The sequence below is a fragment of the Hylobates moloch genome, unplaced genomic scaffold (assembly GCF_009828535.3).
Source record: "Hylobates moloch isolate HMO894 unplaced genomic scaffold, HMol_V3 SCAFFOLD_1, whole genome shotgun sequence".
Lineage (NCBI taxonomy): Eukaryota > Metazoa > Chordata > Mammalia > Primates > Hylobatidae > Hylobates > Hylobates moloch.
The window spans coordinates 8,476,919-8,502,841 of record NW_026652276.1 but is presented as its reverse complement, the minus strand read 5'-3'; the positions used below and the strand labels follow the sequence as shown (position 1 = coordinate 8,502,841).

The window sequence follows — 25,923 nt, the reverse complement described above, 5'->3', positions numbered from 1 at the left end:
ACAGGAAGCAGGTCAGGTCAGCCAAGGGCTATCCTCTGAAGAGGGGGACAGGTGTGAGGCTTTAGCAGACAACACCCCCTCAACAACAGAGGGAGGGGGCCAGCGCTGCTACAGAGGAGCTGGGGGGGCCCAGTTGCACCTACTATGGAGGAGCTGTTGCTCTAGCTGATCCCTCTGCCTGGGATGCTCTCCCCCAGATGACCTCATGGCCAACTCCCTCACCTCAGAGCTTTGCTAAAATCTCACTTTCTTCCTTTTTTTTTTAGACAGAGTCTCACTCTGTAACTCAGGTTGGTTGGAGTGCAGTGGCATGATCTCAACTCACTGCAACCTCCACCTCCCGGGTTCAAGTGATCCTCGTGCCTCAGTCTCCCGAGTAGCTGGGACTACAGGCACGTGCCACCACGCTCAGCTAAGTTTTGTATTTTTAGTAGAGACAGGGTTTCACCATGTTGGCCAGGCTGGTCTCAAACTCCTGACCTCAAATGATCTGCCTGCCTCGACCTCCCAAAGTGCTGGGATTACAGGCGTGAGCCACCGCACCTGGCCTTAAAATCGCACCTTCTCAATGGGCCCATCTTGGCCACCTCGTTGATGCAGAAACTGCACCCCCACCCACTCCCCATTACTGTCACCCGGCTCTGCTTCTTTTTTCCATAGAACTCATCACCTTCTAATATAGACAATTTATTTCTTTCGTATTTTTTTGGTGGGGGGCATTGTTGTTGTTGTTTGTTTTGTTGAGACAGAGTCTCACTCTATCGCCAGGCTGGAGTGCAATAGTGCAATCTCGGCTCACTGCAACTTCCGCCTCCCAAGTTCAAGCGATTCTGTTGCCTCAGCCTCCTGAGTAGCTGGGATTACAGGCCCCCTCCACCACATCTGGCTAATTTTTGTATTTTTAGTAGAGATGGGGTTTCACCACGTTGGCCAGAATGGTATCATCTCTTGACCTCGTTATCTGCCTGCCTCAGCCTCCCAAAGTGCTGGGATTACAGGCATAAGCCACTGCAACTGGCCGGTGTTTTTTGTTTTTTGTTTTGTTTTGTTTTGTTTTTTTAATATCATCTGTTTCTTCCCCCTTACAATGAAAGCTCACTGAGGGCAGAGATACTTATATAGGCTTATCACTCAGAATAGTGCCTGAGATATCATAAGCACACCATGAATATTTGTTGAATTAAGTCTCAAAGAGGCCCTGACTCAAAGAAGGGAGTAGGTCAAGAGCTCAGAGAAATAGATTACATAAAAGGTTACTAGCCAAGCCATTAGGCATGACTCGGGGCCTGCAGGAGGGGCACCACTACCTCGAGGTATAATATAATTTTTGGGCCAGTGAATGCAAGGGTGTCATTACACTGTGCTCGGTGTGGCTGTTCAGAAGCCGTCCTGCCCTGCACAGCTGCTCTACTTGAGGACTTACTAAGCTTTTCCTTGACCTTCTAAAATAATTCTGTCTTATTCTCCCACAGAAGTCTCAGCTTGGGCAAGTAGTGACCACCCACCCCTATGATAATACCTTAGTTAGCACAACTTTTCATCCAAAGATAACGGAAATGCCAACATATGGAAACACTCAGATACCACAATGTTTCATAAGCACTAAGGGAGGAATTTTTATAACTTCCTATAAGAGGCTTCCTGACACTCAAAAGTTGAGTGACCCCATCCACACCCACCTCCTGTCTGCCTTATAAAGAATGTCTCTTAGACAAATCCTGAAAACTTGTACCAAAAATATTATATGTTGCTAGCTTTCCCCCCAAATAACTCACAGGTAATTTTTTATTCTTTGCCTATACAAAATGGGCGAAGTATTTAGACAGACATTACCCCAAGAGAAAAAAACAGAAAATAACAAATATGTGGGAAAATCCACAATTTTACCCATAAAATGCAAATTCAAACAACAGTCAGATACTATCACAATCTATGAAACCAACAAGAATTTCTTGTTGTTGTAATACCAAAACTGGTAAAGCTGTGGTTAGGGTGCACATTCTGCACTGTGGGTGGAAATGTGAAGTGGTAAACCTTTGTGGAAAGCTACAAGGCTAGATCCTTAGAGGCTTTGATATCTTCATCATCTTTGACCTTTCTTCTAGAGTCCCTGCTAGGACCTTATCCTACCAAAAAATCTGAAATGCAGGGGGAAAAAGTCTTTGAACCCAGCCATAGAGATTTCACGAGCAGGACTCACATGGCAGGAAGAGGGAGAGGGAGAGGTTACTTAGGTAAGCTAGCAACAGATTCTCTCAAAGTTTTTCTTTGGTTTAACGTCTTTTTTTTTTTTTTTTTTTGAGATGGAGTTTTGCTCTTTTTGCTCTTATTGCCCAGGCTGGGGTGCAATGGCACGATCTAGGCTCACTGCAACCTCCACCTCCTGGGTTCAAGCAATTCTCCCGCCTCAGCCTCTCAAGTAGCTGGGATTACAGGCATGCGCCACCATGCCCAGCTAATTTTTGTATTTTCAGTGGAGACGGGGTTTCACCATGTTGGTCAGGCTGGTCTTGAACTCCTGACCTCATGTGATCCACCCGTCTCGGCCTCCCAAAGTGCTGGGTTTACAAGTGTGAGCCACAGCTCCTGGCCTGGTTTAACTTTTTCTCACAAGGATAACTCTTGTCACATACACTCCGTGGCCCAACAAACAGAATACTGGCATTTAGTTTCATAATTGGAATTGCTGATTTGTTGTGTTTTGACAGTTGAATCATGTTTCTAAAACTCCTATTTTCATGTTCCAAAAATTTCCCCTGTGCCTGGGGTTGCAGGGCCATCATTTACCCCTTGCTGGATGCTTTAGCTGTTAACATAAAGCCATAGTAACAGCTATCTTATCTCCCAAATTCAAAAACTCAACATTCAAAACAATCATTTTCAAAATTCTCCGAATTCTCTTGTTACTTTTCCTCCTTGAACTTCACTCACTAAAAATCAACACAAAGTACAGTGTTTTTTTCTATCTCAACTAGAATAAAACCCATATTTATGAATATTTTTCAGGTAAGGTATTCACTCATTAAAAAAAAAAAAAAACTGGCCGGGTGCAGTGGCTCACATGCTCATGCCTGTAATCCCAGCACTTTGAGAGGCCGAGGTGGGCAGATCACCTGAGGTCAGGAGTTCGAGACCAGCCTGACCAACATGGTGAAACCCCATCTCTACTAAAAATACACACAAAAAATTAGCCAGGAGTGGTGATGTGCGCCTGTAATCCCAGCTACTCGGAAGGCTGAGGCATGAGAATTGCCTGAACCCAGGAGGTGGGGGTTGCAGTGAGCCAAGATGGCACCACTGCATTCCAGCCTGGGCAACAGAATGAGACTCTGTCTCATAAATAGATAAATAAATAAAAATTAAAAATTAAAAAAAAACTTCTACCAGTAAAACAAGGGCTCACCTCAAATGGGATTTAGGTTTTCCCTCTTTAATTTTTAGCAGGAAAGCTGCTTAGAAGGTTGCTGGTAGCTTTCCGTTTCTGGAGGTGGCCTCTTTGGAACTGACTTTATTTACTCTGGGAAAGTTAACAGAAACAGGCTTTCTAGTTACCCAAAGGTAAAGCAAATTCCCACCCATCAACCTTGGAGAAGCTGTGAAATCACATCCCATGGGGAGGCAAGATTGTTGGGAGGAATGGAGGAGATTCCATCCAGGCCTGGACGCAGGAGACCTGCCCTCTCAGCTGTGGCATGAGAGGCCACCGCCGGGGGTGGCAGAGAGGGTGGGCGGATCCCCCACACTGCAGTGTCATCCACCAGGGCCCGAGAAGGGCTCTGCAAGGCCACGCTCCTCCTGCTAGGGGCCCTTCTCCCACTCCCACCTAGGACTCGGGAGCAGCTCTTGGGCCTCTTCCCAGGACGCACAGGAGTTCACGTCCTCAGATCTTGGTAAAGGCAGCAGGAGAGGGTGGAAATGTCCTGCTTTTGCGTCTTTGCCATAAAATGATGTCTAAGGGGTCTTCCTGCTCTAAAATTCTAAATTTCCATTTCAGTCAAGGCTTTCTGCTTATGGGGAAGAGAAACTAGCTCCAAACGGAGACTACGTAACCTAACCCTAAGGAGAGCTCAGCCAGGCAGAGTGGCTCACGCTGTAATCCCAGCATTTTGAGAGGCTGAGGCGGGTGGATCACTTGAGGCCAGGAGTTCGAGACCAGCCTGGCCAACATAGTGAAACCCTGTCTCTACTAAAAATACAAAAATTAGCCAGGTGTGGTGGCACATGCCTGTAATCCCAGCTACTCAGGAGGCCAAGGCAGGAGAATCACTTGAACCTGGGAAGTGGAGGTTGCAGTGAGCCAAGATCGTGCCATTGCACTCCAGCCTGGGCAACAGAGCAAGACTGTCTCAAAAGAAAAAAAAAAAAAGGAGAGCTGATGAAGAGTCTAGCTAGCCAGGCCTCAGCCACATGGAGCCAGGAACAAGGTTGTCAGGCAGCGGGTGGCTCTTCTCTGGGCCCTGGTCCTCTCTGGACGTTTCCTTCTGCCCACCTGTTTCTTGCTCTGCCCAGTGTCCTCTGTCTATTCCTGGTTCTCCCTGGCTTTGTCTTGCCATGGTGCTGACTCAGCCCTTGACTGCTCCAGACCTGGAGGCCCGGCTCCTCACTCTCCCCTAAGAGAGGATTTGGGCCCAGTTAGGTGTCCATGGCTGGTTCTAAAAGCTCTTGGCCAGAAAGCTTCAGTCATAGGATAGAAGCACAGCCACCCAGGCACATGACATGATTAGAGGGAAAGAGAAGTGGACTTGGGAAGAGTCAGGACCCCCAAAATGTCAACAGCAGTGTTGGTGGCAGCTCCTTTCATTCCCACTTTCTTCTATCACTTGGGTTCCATCCAAACCTCTCTGGTTCTCAAAGAAGTACGTTCTAGGGCAGGGTTAGACATGAGAGATTTACTGAAGGAGGTGCCTGTGCAGGAAGATGGGGAGATTACAGGAGGAGGCTGGGAGAGCTGTCAGGCCATGATGCAGGTCTGACCCTGGTGAAGGAGAGAGGGAAGGAAGGTGAGATAGGAAGACTCTCAGCCTGCCGCACATTCTAACAAAGTTTGGGCAGGGTTGATAGGCATCTGTCTAAGTCAGTTCAGTCTACTTTAATAAGATACCATATACTGGGTGGCTTATAAACAACAGAAATGTATTTCCCACAGTTCTGGAGGCTGGGAAGTCCAAGGTCAAGGTGCTGGCAGATCCAGTATCTGGTGAGAACCCTCTTCCTGGTTTGCAGACAGTAGACTTCTCACTGTGTCCTCACATGGTAGGAGGAGCAAGGCAGCTCTCTGGGGCCTCTTTTATAAGGTCCTCACCTCATGAATGGGTGCTGATCCCATACATGGGGGCTCTTCCCTCGTGACCTAAGCACCTCCCAAAGGTCCCACTTCCAAATACCATCACACTGGGGATTATGGCTTCAAGATATGAATTTGGGGCAGGGGCACAAACATTCAGTCCATAGCAGCATCCTTGAGGCAAAGTTCATCAGAGGAGTCCCACGTGTCAGAGGAGTCATTCTGCCTTAGCAGCCCTGCTGTGCTTCGTCCACACAGGGACGAAGTGGTGTGGACTTCGTGTGGACTTGGTTGGGAGCAGTGGTAAGAAATGTGGACGCAGCTTGAATGTGGTGGTGGATTCAGAGCACAGCATCAAGGGCTGTCAGGTGATTGTATTTCCCCCAGCAGGAGATCTGAGAGATACAAGTTCAAGGTCAACACACAGGCTCTTTTTTATGAAGCAGGAGAAGGAAAGCACAGATTGGTAAGCTTGCAGGCTATGGAGTCCACAGGCTGGGTTGAAATCTGCCTACCTCTTACCCATCATGTGCCCTTGGACAAGTTACCTGTCTCTCTGAGCCTCACTTTCTTCCTCTGAAATAATAATAATGGCCATACCTATAAAGCACTTACTGTGTGCAAGACACTGTTGTCAGTATTAATTCATTTAATACTGGGGCACACAGTTTAAGCAACTTGTCTAAGACATCAGAGGTGATAAGTGGGTTCAGAATTTGAACCCAGAACCCAGGCTACATTGTCCTTGTGAAGTAGAGCCAGCAATAGCACCAACACAACTATGCTGTTGTGAAAACTGAGAAGAGAACAATTGTAAAGCATTTAGCCTCACACATTGTATACATCCAATAAATGTTACCTTCTGTTACTGGCATTACTAGTTGTTATTATAGAAGGTACAGACTGAGTTTTTCTTTAGTGGTTTTGAAGATACACACTTTTCATCCCAATGGTCTCTTCTGACAATAACTAGTTTCCTTCACATGGTGGGAAAAACGGATCCCACGGTGACGATGTAAAGTGATCCCACCTGCAGACATTCACCCTTGCTTTGGCTCTACGCTCATCAGATGTCTTCTGAGGATAACGTGGTGTTCTGTGCACACTCCCAACAGGGTAAAGGGGACACACCATTGATCGCCTACCCAGCAGCCATTTCCTGCTTCTTCCTTCCTGAGAAAGACCCAGTTTCCTTCAGATATTATTCTGGTTATCTATTGTTGCATCACAAACCATCCCCAAAACTGAAAACAACAATTCATTATCCTGTCTCACAATTCCGTGGCTGACTGGGCTCAGCAGGATGGTTCTTGCTTGGGGTTTCTCATGTTGTTGCAGTCAGATGGCAGCTGAGGCTGGGGTCATTGGAAGCCTCCACTGAGCTGGACATCCCAGGTGGCCTCTTCATTCATGAGTCCAGAACAGTGGAAACTGGCTGAGTATCTCGATATCTCGGTATCTCTCTCTCCCCCTCCCCCCACTGTGTGTGTGTGTGTGTGCATGCACGCACGTGTGTGTCTTTCTCCCTCTTCTTGCTCTCTCTCTCTCTTTTTTTTTTTTTTTTTTTTGAGACGGAGTCTCGCTCTGTCACCCAAGGCTCTCTCTCTCTCTCTCACTTGCTGGCTCTCCACACAGCCTCTCCACATGACTATCTTGGGCTTCCTTACAGCATGGTGGTCTCCCTGCAGTCGAGCTCTGTAGATGCTGGCTGGTTTATCACACAGCAAGCATTCCAAGAGACTGAGAAGGAGCTGCAAGGCTTCTTATAACCCAGCCTTAAACCTTGTGCAAAGACGCTTCCTCCACATTTTTTTAGTTACATAGGAGCAGCCCAGACTCAGTCCAGGGATCACCAGGAGGCATGGTGTGGCAGACTGGGAGTGAGGGGAGCTTTGGAGAGGAGCTACCATGGATACCCCTTTCCCACTGAGCCACAGGCCTCTAGGGCAGCCAGCCTCACCCTCCAGCCTGAGGATGAACAAGATGGGTCTAAAGGTGATGCCCCCCCCCTTGCCAAGAATGAGCATGTGACCCTGTTTTGGTCAATGAGATATAAGGGGGATGTCTGCTGGGCTTCTGGGGAAAGTTTTCACATTCCTAAGAGAGAATCTTGTTCCTCAGGTCATGCTCGGATTTGAATAAGTTTTCTGGAGCTGCCGCGGGCATTTTCCATCAGCCTGAGGATGACACCATCCCTAAGAAGGGCAGAGCAGACAGGTAGAAAGACCCAGGGCCCTGGATGGCACAGTGTAGCCCATCCACAGCCAACCCTGAAGCCCACCCTACTTTGGGACTCTCTGTTATCTGAAATAATAAGCCGAGACTACGTGTCTCTTTCTCTCTCTCTCTCTCTCTCTATGTGTGTGTGTGTGTGTATACATATATACACATACATACATACATATATATGTATGTATATATATGAGTGATACATATGTGTGTGTGTGTGTACATATATATATACACACATCACTCAGGCTGGAGTGCAGTGGTGTTATCACAACTCACTGTAGCCTCAAGCTCCTGGGCTCAAATGATCCCAGCTCAGCCACCCCTTAGCTCTCCTATGCACAGAGGGCTGTACAACAGATGGCTGTCTGAATTTGGCCTGCGGGCCATATTTTGCTGATCCCTGGTTTAAAATGTCAAGGAGTAAATACCGCTGACGCAAGAATGCTGACTTAAGGCTGCTTGTCCCTCTAATCCCCACTGTAAATTATCATAATTATCCACTGATGCTCAGGTTCGCAAATCTGCAGATTGTAACTTACTTTAATTCTTCCTTGAGTGAGAGGATGAGTTTACCTTAAGCTTAAAAGATGGTAACTTTTAAGATTAAGGTAATGGGTGTGAGGTGGGTGCTGGGCTTCTGTAAGAGAAGTTAAGACTTGCAAGGAGGAAAATAGTCTTACAGCTTAATAAGGCAAAGGAGAGTCACTAGCAAGAATCAAAGTGCTTATTGTCTTTTAGATACTTCCCCAGTACCCCACTTCCTGACCAAACCGTAAAGGTCACTTCCTCTTGCCTCCAATACACACACCCTTAACTGAGAAACCTTAATCGGGGTGGGGATCACGGACACCAAGGAGATGGGGCCTTGAAGGAAGAGAGATAAAAAGAAGTAAAGAAGGCTGGGCATGGTAGCTCACACCTGTGATCCCAGCACTTTGGGAGACGGAGGCAGGCAGATCACCTGAGGTCAGGAGTTCGAGACCAGCCTGACCAACGTGGAGAAACCCTGTCTCTACTAAAAATACAAAATTAGCCGGGTGTGGTGGCGCATGCCTGTAATCCCAGCTACTCGGGAGGCTGAGGTAGGAGACTCACTTGAACCCAGGAGGCAGAGGTTGCAGTGAGCTGAGATCATGCCATTGCACTCCAGCCTTGGCAACAAGAGCAAAATTCTGCCACAAAAAAAAAAAAAAAAAAAAAAAAAAAGAAGTAAAGAAGGCTGGGCGTGGTGGCTCACGCCTGTAATCCCAGCACCTTGGGAGGCCAAGGCAAGTAGATCACTTGAGGCCAGGAGTTCAAGACCACCCTGGTCAACATGGCGAAACTCTGTGTCTACTACAAATAAAAAAAAAACATCCGGGTGTGGTGGCACACGCCTGTAATCCCAGCTACTCAGGAGGCTGAGGCATAAGAATTGCTTGAACCTGGAAGGTGGAGGTTGCAGTGAGCCAAGATCATGCCACTGCACTCCAGCCTGGGTGACAGAACGAAACTATCTCAAAAAAAAAAAGAAGAAAAGAAAATAAAACGTGGGGAGGGGGAGACTGTGTAAGGGAGAGTGTGTGGCCTACTCCACCCACCAGGGTATGATTAAGGAATGTACCTCCATGGTCTGGGCAGACCCAGGCCCTAGGGAAAGCTCAGGGGTAAGTTGAAAAGACCATGGAAGCCACTCCTGAATCTCCACCTCAGTGTGGACTCTGTAAGGGCTGGGCCAGATCTCTTAAGCCTGAAGCAAAGGACAACTGAACATTTTTCAAGGTCCTTCCTGTGCTTCACAGGCTAGACCGTTCTGCCCTGGACTGGACTGTCCCACACTTCCAGGAGAACGAGGAGAACCCCATGCGCTGGGGTTTCCCTGGTGTTTGGAGAAGCCATTTATCCATGCAGACTATTTGACAAAATGAAGGGAGATATGCAAGGATTTCTAAGGAAATTTTAGCTGTGGGGAAGCTTCATAAGAAACTGAGGTCCAGTGTGCTCTTTGGGATGGAAGTATTTCCTTATTGAAAAGAAGAGGCTCGGAGACAAAAAGCTGGAGTGCGTGGGACGTCACATGCCATGCAGAGGGGCCAGTCCTGGAGCTCCATCTCTGCGGGAAGCTGTGTCACTGGGCGACTCCTCCTGATTTGGGGATGAGCCTCTCAAAGGCAAAGTGCCTGGGCGTTCAGATTTGCAGAGCAAGTTAGAAAGACAAATCGCTGTTCCCATTTTTGGCCCTTATAAAGACAAAATGTCAACTTGATACTAAAGCAAAGACCCATATCTCATGGCATATGATATTTATTTATTGATTGAATCAAAATCAGATTCCACTGCTGCATACTGTCTGGTTCTGCTGTACTAGAATGCAGTAGTGGTTAGATATGCTGCAGAGCTATTCATATTTCGTGAGTCACCGGAACAGTGCGTTTTGAAATGGTGTCCCTTCACTTTCTGTTTAGGGGGGAAAGAGGAAATAGTTGTATGACAGCAGCAGTATTTTCTAATATTCTAGGTTTATTCTAATATTTCTTTTTTTTTTTTTTGAGACAGTCTTGCTCTGTCACCCAGGCTGGAGTGCAGTAGTGCAATATTGGCTTACTGCAACCTCTGCCTCCTGGGTTCAAGCAATTCTCCTGCCTCAGCCTCCCAAGTAGCTGAGATTACAGGAGCCCGCCACTATGCCCGGCTAATTTTTGTATTTTTAGTAGAGACAGGGTTTCACCATATTGGCCAGGCTGATCTCGAACTCCTGACCTTGTGATCTGCCCACCTTGGCCTCCCAAAATGCTGGGATTACAAGCATGAGCCAGCATGCCCGGCCTATTCTAATATTTCTAACTGTAATTTTGGAGTTATGATTTTTTTGGGGGGTTATGATTTTTTGGGAGTTGTGATTTTTTTAATTCGAAATTTCTCCCACCTGCAGATACTATTATTTAGAGCAGAGCTTAACTTACTTAGAAGTTCATGAGATCTCCGATCCAGATCCAGAAACTTTTCCCAAGAAGCTTGGACATGGATTGCTGGTAAACACAAAAACCGCATGGCGGGCAGAGCAGTCGGTTGACTCCCCCTTGTCAATATCTTAAAGTGGAAAAGCTTGACTTAGTGACTGTCATTTTGTCTGCGCAGCCCTGGTCTTTTCTTGGGCTTTCCTGCCTGCGTTAGTCTTGGGTGGCGAGTGAAGATAATAGCCCAGTGTAAACTAGCTTAAGTGACCCGCGGGACTGTGTTGGCTCAAATCCTGGTGGGGAGAATAGGGCTGGGCTAGTTGCAGGAGTGGCTGGAACCAGGGACTCTAACTTCATCAGGGCTCCTGGCTTCTCATCTCTACTTCTCTCTGTAGGATTGCTCCATTGTTTTCAGATTGGCCTTTTCATGAGACAGGGGACACAGCCACTAGCAGATCTAGCTCTAGATCCTTAGACTTCGCGACCAAAGAAGAAAACGGACCCTCTCCCCTGGATCCACTTTAAAAATTCCCGTGGAGGCTGGTGACTGAGAAGTGTTCCTATGCCTACCCCTGGGGCCAATTTGATGCAGGAAAGGGTGGAGAAATCCCATTAACTAGCAGGAGGGTAAAATTTGTTAACAAAAGAAAGGTGGAAGGCGAGGCCCGGCGGCTCATGCCTGTAATCCTAGCACTTTAGGAGGCCAAGGCAGGTGGGTCACTTTAGTTTAGGAGTTTGAAACCAGTCTGGCCAACATGGTGAAACCTTATCTCCACTAAAAATACCAAAATTAGCCAGTTGTGGTGGCACGCATGCCTGTAATTCCAGCTACTCGGAAGGCTGAGGCACAAGAATCCCTTGAACCCGGGAGGTGGAGGCTGCAGTGAGCCAAGATCTCACCACTGCATTGGGCGACAGCCTGGGCAACAGAGTGAGACTCCGTCTCAAAAAAAAAAGAAAGAAAGAGAGAGAAGGAAGGAAGGAAGGAGGGAGGGAGGGAGGGGGGAAGAAGGAGGGGGGAGGGAGAGGGAGAGTGAGAGAAAGAAAGAGAAAGAAAGAAAGAAAGAAAGAAAGAAAGAAAGAAAGAAAGAAAGAAGAAAGAAAGAAAGAAAGAAAGAAAGAAAGAAAGAAAGAAAGAAAGAAAGAAAAGAGAGAAAGAAAAGAAAGGAAGGAAGGAAAAGAAAGAAAGGAAAGAAAGAAAAAGAAGAAAAGAAAGAAAGAGAAGAAGGAAGGAAGGAAAAGAAAGAAAGGAAAGAAAGAAGGAAAGAAAGAGAAAGAAAGAAGAAAGAAAGAAAGAAAGAAAGAGAGAGAAGGAGAGAAAGAGCGAGCTAGCCAGGCCAAACAGAAGATGTGTTCTACCTGTCCCTTCTGGGAGCTGCCCCTTCCCCTCCATCCAAAGGAAGCCGTCCGGGAAGACTGGCCTGCCCCTTTGCCACAAGGATTCTTAGATATGGGCACCTGCTGGTCCATCAGTGTCTTCTCCCAGGAATTGAGAACTGGAGCTTAGAGGCGCCAGCTCTGTTTGGCTGCTTGTGTGTACTAAGGAGCTGTCAGAGGAGCTATTTCTTTACCTCGAGGATGGGAGAACCGCAAAACACAAATGGCTGGGCCACAAGAAGAGAGGAGAAGGAAGCAGCGACCTACAGAGAAGCAGATGCAAAGGGCTGAGCACGCTGGCTGATCTGCATCCTGGTTGCAGTGATTCCTGGGATCCAGCCACAGCTCTGCTGCCAGTCTCTGCAGCACCCTGAATCCAGACAATAACCCCCCTTTTTCCCTTAACGGTAGCTCATATTGCACTTCTATTACTTGCTATCAAAAACATTCTAACTGATACACAGTCTCAACCTAAAACAGACAGTCTCAGCCCTCATAGCCTGACACACAGCCAGTAGCATGGTGAAGCAGGTGAGTTCTGGCACCAGGCTTCCTTGACTGTATCTCAGTTCTGCTTCTTCCTAACTTGTGACACCAGACAAGTTACTTTTTTTTTTTTTAAATGGCATTTCACTCTTGTCTCCCAGGCTAAAGTGCAATGACACAATCTTGACTCACTGCAAACTCTGCCTCCTGGGTTCAAGCGATTCTCCTGCCTCAGCCTCCCGAGTAGCTGGGATTACAGGAGTCTGCTATCACACCCCGCTAATTTTTTTGTATTTTTAGTAGAGATGGGGTTTCACCATGTTGGCCAGGCTGGTCTTGAACTCCTGACCTCAGGTGATCCACCTGCCTCACCCTCCCAAAATGCTGGGATTACGGGCATGAGCCACCATGCCTGGCCAAGTTATTTAAGTTCTATATGTCTATTTCTTCATCTCCAAAAGGAAATATTAATAGTACCTACATTATCGTGTTGTGAGAATTAAATAAGTTGATTCACGTAACACAGTGCCTGACATGTAAAAATCACTCCATAACGTTAACTACTATTTGTAGTGGGAGATCGCAGTAATGCCTAGGAGAAATTTTATCATCTCTTTAAAGATCAAAGAAACAAACCAAGGAAGATAGCCTCCCCACCTCCACCACAGATCACATTCCCAGCTTGCTGGAGGTGTCATGATGAATCCTCTGGCCAGCATTCCAGACACTGGCTGCCAATATGCAGAGGAGATAAAGATCTCCAAGAAAGTTGAAACGTTACTAAAATGCTTGTACTGTAGTATAATGATAATAACACTTCCTCAGACGTCATATTAAAAGTATGAAATTTGGCCAGGCATGGTGGCTCTCACCTGTGATCCCAGCACTTTGGGAGGCCGAGGCGGGTGGATAACTTGAGGCTAGGAGTTCTAGACCAGCCTGGCCAACATGGTCAAACCCCGTTTCTACTAAAAATATACAAATTAGCCAGGCCTGGTGGCAGGCACCTGTAGTCCCAGCTACTCAGGAGGCTGAGGCAGGAGAATTGCTTGAACCTGGGAGGCAGAGGCTTGCAGTGAGCTGAGATCGAGTCACTGCACTCCAGTCTGGGCAACAGACTAAGACTCCATCTCAAAAAAAATTAAAAAATAAAAAATAAATAAATAAATAAATAAATAAAATGAAATCTGCCAGGCAAGGTGGCTCATGCCTGTAATCCTAGCACTTTGGGAAGCTGTGGCAGGAGGATTATTTGAGCCCAGGAGTTTGAGGCCAGCCTCGGCAACTTAGTAAGACCCGGTCTCTACAAAAGAAAAAAAAACAGGCCGGGCGCGGTGGCTCACGTTTGTAATCCCAGCACTTTGGGAGGCCGAGGTGAGCAGACCACGAGGTCAGGAGATCGAGACCATGGTGAAAACCCCGTCTCTACTAAAAATACAAAAAATTAGCCGGGCGTGGTGGCGGGCACCTGTAGTCCCAGCTACTCGGAGAGGCTGAGGCAGGAGAATGGCGTGAACCCGGGAGGCGGAGCTTGCAGTGAGCCGAGATCGCGCCACTGCACTCCAGCCTGGGCGACAGAGCGAGACTCTGTCTCAAAAAAAAAAAAAAAAAAAAAAAAATTAGGCTGAGGTGGGAGGATCGTCTGAGCCTGAGAGTTTGAGGCTGCAGTGAGCCGTGATCGTGCCACTGCACTCCAGCCTGGGTGACAGAGCGAGACTCCATCTCAAAAAAAAAAAAAAAATTAGGCTGAGGTGGGAGGATCGCTTGAGCCTGAGAGTTTGAGGCTGCAGTGAGCCGTGATCGCGCCACTGCACTCCAGCCTGGGTGATAGATCAAGACCCTGTCTCAAGAAATGAAATAAAACAACATGAAATCTGAGTGTCAACATATATATGGAGTGAAGGACATGACCTGCATGTGGTTTAATCTATGTACACGGAGATTCTTTATAATGAAAATTTCCTGCCGTGTGCATATATATATATATATATATACACACACAAACGCAACGACCCTAAAAAAAAAAAACAAAGAAAAACAAGGGGCAAAAGAGCCAAGTAACATATGCCTATAAGGGAGCATTGCTATTATCATATTAAGAAATGAGGTTTGGACCCGACACAGTGGTTCACTCCTGTAATCCCAGCACTTTGGGAGGCCGAGATGGGCGGGTCACTTGAGGTCAGGAGTTTGAGACCAGCCTGGCCAACATAGTGAAACCCCGTCTCTACTGAAAATACAAAAAATTAGCTGGCCGTGGTGACAGACGCCTGTAATCTCGGCTGCTTGGGAGGCTGAGGCAGGAGAGTTGCTTGAACCCAGGAGACGAAGGTTGCAGTGAGCCAACATCATGCCACTGCACTCCAGCCTGGGTGACAGAGTGAGACCCTGTCTCAAAAAATAAAAATAAATAAATAAATAAATAAGGTTTGGAAGGCTCAGCGCTGTGGCTGGAAACCTGTGTTACCTGGTTTCTTGACTATCCTTTGGTTTACTCTAGCAGCTGTCGGGTTTATACAATAGACAGTTAACACAGTAACACAGTTAACTTAGTTTATTTTCACTTTGAGTAATATAATTTTGGGAAGAGCTGAAAAGGAGTGGAAATGAAGAAAGACTAAGATAATTTTTTAAAAGAATAATATTAAATGAGATTTTTAAGAATAAAAGCTAGAGAAAAACCAACAGAAGAGAACTGAATCCCTTTGGTACTGCCATCAGGCCGGCTCTTTGTACTTTATATTCCTTGCATCCATAAACGATACATGTTCCAATCTCCCTTCCTAGAGTGAGCTCTTTGAAGTTAGGATGCCCATCCCTGTGCCCAACCCACACTGGAATTGCACTGTTTTTTTAACCTGCTGAGTGGAAGGTAAAGGAAATCAGGAAGACCCAAAGGGCAGAGAAAAGAGTAAATCGGACAGTAGTTTGAAGGTTGGCCCTTGAATTCCTCTGAATTGGAGCATAAGTAGAGGATCTCACAGATGAGATGTGTAGGCATCAATGATGGAGGTGAGAATCTCTTGGAAGTTTTTAGCAATGGAAATGCTGCCACAGAAGTGCTGTTATGTTGAAGCTGGTGGTACTTTGTTTCAGTGAAACTAGACTTTCCACAAAAAAAGAGTCCTTTGATAAGTGATGCCTTTTCTACTTCCTGTGAGCAAAGTTGTGAGGCTTAACATATTGCTACAAGCATCTTGGGATATTTTACATTTATCTGACATCCATTATAGGCAGTCAGACTCCATTTCACGGATGCTGCTTCCCAGCAAAGCATGCTGAATCCTTTGGACAATCACTATTTACCAGAACAAATATAAAAACTCTCAAGATCTGTTATTTGTCACCAGAGTATTCAGACAACCTATTTCCTCCTCCTTCCTATTACTCATCCCCTGTATTACTCACCCTCCATCCAGTCATTCCCCTCGGGGCCTGTGAACACACCTGAAGCCTCCCCATCACTGACTTTGCTTTTCATCAGGTTGCCCTCCCTATTGGCTAATTTAGAAGTGAGTCATATATTACTTAAAAATTATTCTGTTTCATGTATTCTAATCCAGTAGACTGCAGTGACAGCCAGAACAGAGACTGGATGATGGAGTGCAGTGGTTAAAGGCACAGATGCTAGAATTAAATTGCCTGTATTTGAACCCAGGTCTTGCCACTTTACTAGCCAGGTGTCCTCACGCAAGTTACTTAACCTCCCTGTGCCTCAGATTCCTCGTCTGTAAATAAGGATGAAGATACTACTGAGCAGGGTTATTGAGGAGGAAATGAGTTATAATATGTGAACTACTACTCAGAAGAATGCACAGCCCATAGCACTGTAGAAGTGTTCCTGTTTATTCCTGATCTCCCAGAGTCTACCATGCTTTGAAATAAATGGTTTTATCAATAAATATGTGTTTATTTCTATAACTTTTTTTTTTTGAGACAGAGTCTCACTCTGTCGCCCAGGCTGGAGTGCAATGGCACAATCTCGGCTCACTGCAACCTCCACCACCCGGGTTCAAGTGATTCTCCTGCCTCAGCCTCCCAAGTAGCTGAGATTACAGGCACCTGACACCACGTCCAGCTAATTTTTTGTATTTTTAGTAGAGATGGGGTTTTGCCACGTTAGGCAGGATGGTCATGAACTCCTGACCTCAGATGATCCACCTGCCTCAGCCTCCCAAAGTGCTGGGATTACAGGTGTGAGCCACTCGCGCCCAGCCCAACTTTTTCATGCATACATAGTATATATATATGTCTACCTATTAGAAAATGCATATAAAATACACATATAAGAAAAAAACACCAGCAATACCACTGCCTACAGATAATACTATTATTAGTATTTTCACATATTCCATTCATTAATTAAATAACATTTACTGAGCACCTAAAACATAAAGGGGCTTCATACTCTTGCTGGAGATATAATGATGTGCAAAAACAGACACAGCTCTTGTCTCATGGAGTTTACAGTCTACTGGGGGAGACAGACCTTAATCAAGTAATGATACAAATATATGTGAAGCTATAACTGGGATCAATGCTATAAAGGAGAGGTACACGTGTAACAGGGAGATAAGATCTGGTTGTGAAGGTCTCTTATCCTACTGTTGCGAGGAAGTGACTACTGCAATGAGAATGAACACACAGAAATTAATTTGGAGAAGTCAGAAGGGAAGGTGTGCCCAACACAGTAAATCCAAAGGCTCTGCAGCAAGAGGGAGCACGGTAAGCAGAAGGAAGTAGGAGGCTTCAGTGTGGCTGCGGTTGTGTGCTAGATAAAGCTGGTGAGTTAGGAAGAGGGCAGGACTGGCAGGGCTTCATATCGTTTCTTTAGAAATTATTCTTCATGTGTTCAACAAATATTTATCTACAAGGAGCTAGGGACACACTCATTTTATATAAATTGATTTATGACATATACTGCTGTTACTATCAACAATTTCCAGCAATAAATGTACAGTAATTTAACCAATCTCTTATTGTTGGAAATGTAGATTTTTTTCTCCAACTTCTCACCATTATTATAAACTGCAATTAGTTTTACACCAACCTAAAAACAATGCTGCAACAGAGATTTTTGTATGTGGACATGTGTCCAAGTATTTCTTGGCATAAATTCCTGCAAGTGGAATTGCTGGTTAGGCAAACTGCAAATTTGTAAACATATTTATATATAGAGAGAGAGAGTGAGTCACGGTCTCGCTCTGTTGACCAGGCTGCTGGAACGCAGTGGTGCAATCACAGCTCACTGCAGCCTTGACCTCCTAGGCTCCAGCAATCCTCCCACCTCAGCCCCATCCCAGTAGCTAGGATTACAGGCACATGCCACCACACTCAACTAATTTTTTGTATTTTTGTAGAGACAGAATTGCATTATGTTGCCCAGGCTGGTCGGTCTCAAATTCCTGAGCTCAAGTGATCCTCTCACCTTGGCCTCCCAAAGTGCTGGGATTACAGGTGTGAGCCACCATGCCCAGCCTTGGAAACATATTTTAATCATAAATGTTGAAAATTAACATGCTGAACTGTCAAGATTTGGTGTAATGGTCTTTTAAGGGTGGTGCCACTGCTGCATTTGAAGGCATTCTCAGTCACTTTCAGAATTTTTTCATTTTCTTCAGTGCGTGAGGAAGTCACTTCTATTTCTGATCCCATTGGATCCTTCCAACGACTTCAAGTCCACTCAATACTGACTACCAGTGAAACATCTTTAACAACAGTGCTAGAAGCCTGACTGTCCTCCTCTCCTCAGCCTAAGTTCTTCTTATCTGTCTCTGAAGTACCTTCCCCTGGACTTGAGACACACTGGAAGAGAAGGTAGTTTCTGATATTCCTTTCCTCTCTTTTGGCCACTTACTTTGTCTGGTTCCATTTTCATGCAGTAAATTTACTAACTGTTAAAGGCAGATGGAGCTCCAGCAACTCTATTGCAGAACTGGGTTTTCCATTCTACTGAGCTTGTTCACAGACACAACTTTCTCAGGAGCCAGTGTGTCTTCATCTCCCCCTTTCAACATCTACAGCCTTAGATTACCTTCTAAGGCTCCATTTATTGTCAGGCCACAATTTCTAGGATTCTAACGATGAAGACAAACTCTGATACATGATTCACATGTTTCTTAGCTCCTGTTTCCAGTCCTCTTCTCCACTGCAAACAAAAACAAAAACCCCAAACAAACCACAAAACCTGTTTCCAAGTTCAGTGGGACACTCTTGCCAAAGCACACTGACTTTGGGTATGTAAGAGTTAAGAAACAAGAAAGAAACATGAAAAGCAGCTTAACAAAGACAGGTTTATTTTGGAGAATACACCCGAGAGGGGCTTCTTGTCGATTTTTTTTTTTTTTGGTCAGGAGCGTTTTCTCTTACACACTAAGGGTGTTTAAGGGTTCACGAAGCAGTGAGCTTATTGCAGGTTCGTAATGTTTCTATATGAGGGAAAGTTTATTGTGGGGTTGGAAAGTCTCTGGTCAGAGGGGAGGCTATCTCCGGCTGGGCATGTTTCTGGTTGGAAGTGGGTTTATCTTAGAGTTGGAATGTTTCTGGTTATGCTGACAGCCATTAGGCTGATGTTTTTGGGTTGGATTTGGACGGTTTTTTAATCAAGGGGAACTTATAATGGTGGCAGTTGGCCAAGATGGCAATGCTCCTGCTGTCAGGGTAGGCCTTGGGAAGACACCAGGTGTCTTTGTAAACTTAGGTTTCCCCTGTACCAAGCACAGTGCTGACTGCATTACATAGGTTTTTCTTTTTAGTATTCGTGACAACCTTCTGAGGTAGGTATCATTACTGTCCCCATTTTACAGATTAGACAACTGAGGCCTAGGGAGCTTGTCACTCATCCACAGCCACAGAGCTACTATGGAGGGAACCCCATTTGTTCCTAAACTGCGATTAAAAAAAAAAAAGTGGGGGGAGACAGGCCAAGGAAGAAAACACGAAAAGGGTTGAAAAGCAGCCAAAGAAAAGTAAGCAGTCAGGCGGAAGAGGCCCCTTTCCTGCCTCCTTCCCGCCGCGAGCTGGGCCTTGCGCAGGGCCCGCACGCCCCCAAGCGGCCGCCTCTCCGCCGCAGACGCTTCCGGCTACAAGCTGGCGTCACTAGCGAGCGCCCTGCGTAGGCACCGGCCCCGAGCCCATGCGGCGTAATACGCTGGGTGAGGGGGAGGGTCTTCCGGCCCTCTTGAAAACCATTTCCTGCAGGAGCCGGAAGACCGTCCCGGATGGCCTAGGGGACGGCCAGTGTGTGGAGGTGAGCTCTGGGATTGCCGGCATTCCCGCGTCTGCTGGTTGCCTCATGCTGCAGGCTGTGGCCGCCAGCCCCCACTCTCATCGGTGGCGCTGAGGTGCCGGGGCGCAAGCGACATGTCGTCGGGCCTCCGCGCCGCTGACTTCCCCCGCTGGAAGCGCCACATCTCGGAGCAGCTGAGGCGCCGGGACCGGCTGCAGAGACAGGCGTTCGAAGAGATCATCTTGCAGTGTGAGCGGCGCCGGTGCGGGCTGGGAGCGGGGCGGGCGGGCCCGTGGAGGCATGCGGGGCGCCAGCGGGAACCTGAGGCCGAGTCCCCAGCGCCGCCCGCACGCATGGCGGCCGCCCCGGGTGCCCCGCTCTTCGGACGCCGCACGCCTTTTAAATGTTTTTTCTAACCTGCGTTTTATCTTTGGAGGATTTTCCCTACTAAATTGTACGATCTTTGTGGGGAGGCACAGTTCGTGATTGTATTTGTAAATCCTAGCAGCTCATACAATGCTTATGCACTTAAATAAGTCCCAGAAACATCCCATCTATGGGGTCATGTTAATGAAACGGTCGTTGACTTTCAGTCGCCGAATTAACATTGCCTTCTCAGTGCACTGGAACGGGTGGCCTTTGATTCCTCAAACTTACTTCCGTTACTCCACCTTGGTGGGTTTTTTTGCGGGGAAAGGGGGATGGGGGGTCAGGGTCTCGCTGTGTCGCCGAGGCTGGAGTGCAGTGGCGGAGATCACGGCTCACTGCAGCCTCAAACTCCCAGGCTCAAGTGATCCTCCCACCTAAGCCTCCCCAGTAGCTGGGATTACAGACGCGCGCCCAGACGCTCGGCTAATTTAAAAAAAAAAAAAAAAAAGAAAATTTTGGAACGAGGTCTCACTGTTTCCCAGGCTGGTCTCCAACTCCTGGGCTCAAGCGATCTTCCCACCTCGGCCTCCCAAAGTGCTGGGATTATAGGCGTGAGCTACCGAGCCTGGCCCCACCTTCGTGTTAATATCTTAATATCTTTTAGGCGGGACAGAACCTTTACTGTTACTGAAATCTTCCGTATGAAAGAGGTGCTTTTCTTTCCCCTTACTGCTTGCAGCTTAAGGGTACAAAAATGTCTGCACCTTTACCTAAATTGTAATGGTCCTAAGGTGGTTCCGGCTGCCCCTGAAAGTAAACCTGACAACTTTCTCAAGTTATGCTGATGATGAGATTCAAAATAATAATTGCTGCCTTTTATTGCATTCTGATTGTGCAAAATCAGTAGTTCTCAAACTTAGCTGCATATTAGAATCACCTATGGGTTTTTAAAAAATTACAAATCCCAAGCCACACCCCAGACCAACTAAATCACAATATATGAAGTTAGGACACAAGTATCAGTGTGTGTGTGTGTGTGTGTGTGTGTGTGTGTGTGTGTGTGTGATTAAGCCTAGAACTGCATGCCAAGTTATCAGTGTTTTTTGATGCTTCCCAAATGACTCTACGGTGCAGACAAATTTTAGTACTGAGCTAAGTATTTTCATGTCTTATTTCATTTTATCTTTCCCAAAATTCTATGTATGAAGCAGGAACTGTTATTGCCATTTTCACACATGGGACTGAGCCCAAGAGAGATTAGGTAACTTCTGAGGTTGCACAGCAGGTTAATGGTGGGACTGGGATTTTTTTTTTTTTTGGAGACAGAATCTTGCTCTGTCACCCAGGCTGTAGTGCAGTGGCATGATGTCAGCTCACTGCAGCCTCCACCTCCCAGGTTCAAGAGATCCTCCTGCCTCAGCCTCCCTAGTAGCTGGAACTATAGGCAAGCACCACCACGCCCGGCTAATTTTTGTATTTTTAGTAGAGACAGGGTTTCACCATGTTGGCCAGGCTGGTCTTTGAACTCCTGACCTCAGGTGATGTACCTGCCTCGGCCTCCCAAAGTGCTAGGATTACGGGCATGAGTCACCGTGCCCAGCCAGGACTGGGATTTGAACTCAGGGTTGTTGATTAACTTTTGCATTTGCTTTTCTCACTGGCTCCCCTAGCAAATGGTTCTTTGCCTTCACTGCACCCATTGTTTTAACAAAACTAAGAAAGGGGGATGCTTTGCTGTTCTAGGAGGCCTTGAAGAACAGTGCTGTTTCAGAAAGCCAGAAGCACGAGAAGTCCCTCTTACTCAAAACATGATTCCCTGACAGATGACATAAATCAGTTTATTAGGTGCTTATGCTTTAAAAGCTAATATCCTTTGAAAGTCAAATTGGGTTGGAGGCTTGACTCACCCCTCACTGAACCTTTTCACTTACTTTCTGAGTCTGTTTTGCCTCATCTATAAAATGGGGATGAAGCTTGCCCTGCCCACTTCATAAAAACAGTGCTGTGCATATAAGTGCTTTCAAAGCCATCTGTATAATAGCTTGTAATTGTAAAGCGTTATCTCTTTGACATAAATGGAATGTTTTCCTGCACTTTGAAAATGGCATCTTGATGGGGCAGGAGCACGTAGAACAGTCAGAATAAGAGGTCAGTTGTGGAGAGAAGATAGCTTTAAAGGGTGCTAGAGTAGCGAGTAATGCCTGCCTGAGGGACCAGGAGAGGAGACCGGAATGAGAAGCTGACAAGGGGCAGGAGAGTGAGATAGGCTTTGCACGTTAAGATCTTCTGTTTAGGTGGAGGGATTGACATTTAGGGAGATCATTTCTATTATAGTTTGTGAAAAACCTTCATTCCACTCATTCCAGCCTTCCCAGGCCAGTCAAGTTCTGATCCTCCATCAACCTGGAGTCTATTCCCTGTTCAGTCCGTGCATTGGAGTCTGAAGAGAAAGGCGAAAAGAAGCCGTAGGGGGAGGGGAAAGACTTCCCTCCATCTCCAGCCTTCTCTTCAAGGAGGAACCTTTAGGAAGGACTCCTTTTGAATGCCTGTGTTTTTTTAAAGAACCTAAAATTATCACAGGGCACTAAGCTTTGGTTTAACATCTGAAGGTCTTACAAGAGCCCTTTGACACTGGTGGATTTGAAACCTTTCTCTTGATCATGATTTGCCAGGTTGAAACCAATGTCCAGTTTGGCTGAGCTAATTCGTTTGACTAATAATAGATGAGAGTGTTTCTACCCAGGAATTCTCTTTTCAGGTATCAAGAAGTGGGACTCAAAACTCTTTAAAAGGAGACACAAGCTCTTTTAACAGGAATAGTCACTAGCATAAACCCAGCCTTGTTCTGCTTGGTACCTGCAGAACAGGTACCCACCTCTGATCTTACTGGTGCCTGTGTGCCTATTACTCTTATTTTTCATTTCATTTCATTTATTTATTTATTTAGAGACAGAGTCTCGCTCTGTCGTCCAGGCTGGAGTGCAGTGGCGCGATCTCGGCTCACTGCAACCTCTGCCTCCCGGGTTCAAGCGATTCTTGTGCCTCAGTCTCCCTAGTAGCTGGGACTATGGGCAAGTGCCACCATGCCTGGCCAATTTTTGTATTTTTAGTAGTTTTGCCATGTTGGCCAGGCTGTTCTCGAACTCCTGACCTCAGGTAATTTGCCTTCCTCGGCCTTCCAAAGTGCTAGGATTACAGGCGTGAGCCACAGTAATAGGCCTGTGTGCCTATTACTTTTAACCACATATTCTTTCTAATCCTGTCTTTTGAATTTCTGTACTCTGTCTCCTGTCAAATTTATTACGTTTGGAAAGAGAACTCATTTCCTGTCTGAGCTCTCCCCTCCTGTGTTCTCTCACACGTTAGCATCCTCCGCCCAGTTGCCTGAGCGAGGAGCCTCAGAATAATCTTTGACTTTTTACCAATACGAATCTGTTAGTGTAACGGCCTGCTTTTATAATCTCTTATTTCATCATTGCCAGTAAGAAGAAGTCTAAATTTCTGATCCTGCTTTTTCCTGTGTTGGCTCCAACCTTTATTTCCAGCCACTTACCAAAAGACTCTGTTATTCCTCCTGCATGGCCCATCATCTTTTTAAGACTTAACTCATGTATCACCACCTGTGACACCATTCATAAAAATGAGTACAGAGTGTATTCTCTGTACCTTTTTATACTTGACTGAATTAAATGTTAACTCCATGTTGGGGACTGTCATTTGTATTTCTAGTTCCCTGACCTAAAAAGTAATTAGATATATCAATTTATGGTACAGTTCTCCTGTGTTACTTAAAGGTACATAGCATTTCACTTTGCCATTGTGTTTAGTGTGTTTCTTTTTCTTTTTTCCTCGTAAGGTAGAAACAAATAACTTCGGGGGTGGAAAGCATTTTCAGCTCCCTTTAATAGGGAAGACATTCTTGCAGGTGATTCTGTAGGTTACTATAGCTGAGAAATGTATGTTCCTGTATTTTATCCTTCAATACATGACAAGGTAGGTACCTAGCAAGTGTACATACGTTATAATAAATAACTTAATTTCTGACTTTTTTATTTTAATAGATAACAAATTGCTGGAAAAGTCAGATCTTCATTCAGTATTGGCCCAGAAACTACAGGCTGAAAAGCATGACGTACCAAACAGGCATGAGATAAGGTATTTTGAAACGAACTTGTATTATTTATGTCTCCTCTAATGAAATTTATCTGAGTTCAGTTGTCACTTCTCTAATTTAAAAGCAAATCAAGTACTATTTCTGTGTTCCGGTTTTTGTCAGCTCCTTTCAAATAAGAACTAAAACCATGTAATTAAAATTGTTTTTTAAAAGGTATGTATATACCTAGAAAGGTTATTATCAGTACAGTGCTCTCAGCTTGAGAAATTTCTTAAGGCAGGTTCATGTGGTAACCCTAGGTCAGTTTCTCGTCTAACCTGCCAAGATTCATGTTTTTTTGTTTCTTTGTTTGTTTTTAAATAATCACAGACAAGTTAAGTATTTCTGGGCAGGTTTATGTAGATCCTGTTAATACAGGATTGATTGGCACATACACAAAAATTGCTTTTGTGCAGTGTGGATCTATTTGATCCTTTTTAGGTTGGTGTTTTTTTCAACATACAAATGGTCCCCAACTTGCAGTGGTTCGACTTATAATTTTTCTTTTTCCTTTTTTTTTTTCATTTTTGAGACAGAGTCTTGCTCTATCACCCAGGCTGGAGTGCAGTGGCATGATCTCAGCTCACTGCATCCTGCAACCTCCACCTCCCAGGTTCAAGCAGTTCTCCTGCCTTAGCCTCCCAAATAGCTGGGACTACAGGCATCCACCACCACACCTGGCTAGTTTTTGTATTTTTAGTAGAGGCAGGGTTTCACCATGTTGCTGGTCTCGAACTCTTGACCTCAAATGATCCACCTACCTTGGCTTCCGAAAGTGTTGGGATTACAGGCATGACCGGCCAGCTTACAATTTTTTTTTTTTTTTTTTTTTTGAGACAGAGTCTCGCTCTGTCGCCCAGGCTGGAGTGCAGTGGCGCAATCTCGGCTCACTGCAAGCCCCGCCTCCCGGGTTCACGCCATTCTCCTGCCTCAGCCTCCGAGTAGCTGGGACTACAGGCGCCCGCCACTGCGCCCGGCTAATTTTTTGTATTTTTTAGTAGAGACGGGGTTTCACCGTGGTCTCGATCTCCTGACCTCGTGATCCGCCCGCCTCGGCCTCCCAAAGTGCTGGGATTACAAGCGTGAGCCACCGCGCCCGGCCCAGCTTACAATTTTTAACCTTTATAATGGGGCAGAAGCGATACACTTTCGGTAGAACTGTACTTTGAGTATCCATCCAACCGTTCTGTTTTTCCCCTTCAGTTTAGTATTCAATAAATTGCATGAGATATTCAACAACTTATTGTAAAATAGGCTTTGTGTTAGATGATTTTGCCCAACTGTAGGCTAATGTAAGTGTAACCTATGATACTCAGTAGGTGAGATGTATTGAATGTATTTTCAACCTACTATATGTTTTCAACTTCTGATGGGTTTAAAGAGACATAGCCTCAGTAAGTAGAGGAACATCAGTCTTAGTAGACTGTGAAATCAAATTAGCAGATTGCAATAAGCTCTTATTTTGCTTTAAGAACTAGATTAGAAAAATATCAATGTTTGCTGGGCACAGTGGCTCATGCCTGTAATCCCAGCACTTTGGGAGGCCGAGGCAGGTGGATCACGAGGTCAGGAGTTCAAGACCAGCCTGGCCGAGATGGTGAATCCCCATCTCTACTAAAAATACAAAAATTAGCTGGGCTTGGTGGTGGGCACCTGTAATCCCAGCTACCCGGGAGGCTGAGGCAGAGAATTACTTGAACCTAGGAGGCGGAGGTTGCAGTGAGCCAAGATTACACCACTGCACTCCAGCCTGGGCAACAGAGCAAGACTCTATCTAAAAAAAAAAATATATATATATATATATATCAGTGTATTAATAGAATATTTCATGAAATACGTATGTGTTCATGGTACGGTA

General features: G+C 45.8%; 1 protein-coding gene across 4 annotated transcripts in view; it reads left to right on the top strand.

Moving 5' to 3' along the window:
• Positions 1-19,523: 19,523 nt before the first annotated feature.
• Positions 19,524-25,923, top strand: part of ATG16L1 (autophagy related 16 like 1) — a 42,849-nt gene continuing 36,449 nt past the window's right edge. For all 4 annotated transcript variants that reach the window (XM_032753769.2, XM_032753761.2, XM_032753756.2 and 1 more), the window contains exons 1-2: positions 19,524-19,792; positions 23,974-24,067. In XM_032753769.2, coding sequence (XP_032609660.1) covers positions 19,678-19,792; positions 23,974-24,067 — 209 coding nt within the window. In that variant the 5' untranslated portion in view covers positions 19,524-19,677. The remainder of the gene's footprint in view (positions 19,793-23,973; positions 24,068-25,923) is intronic.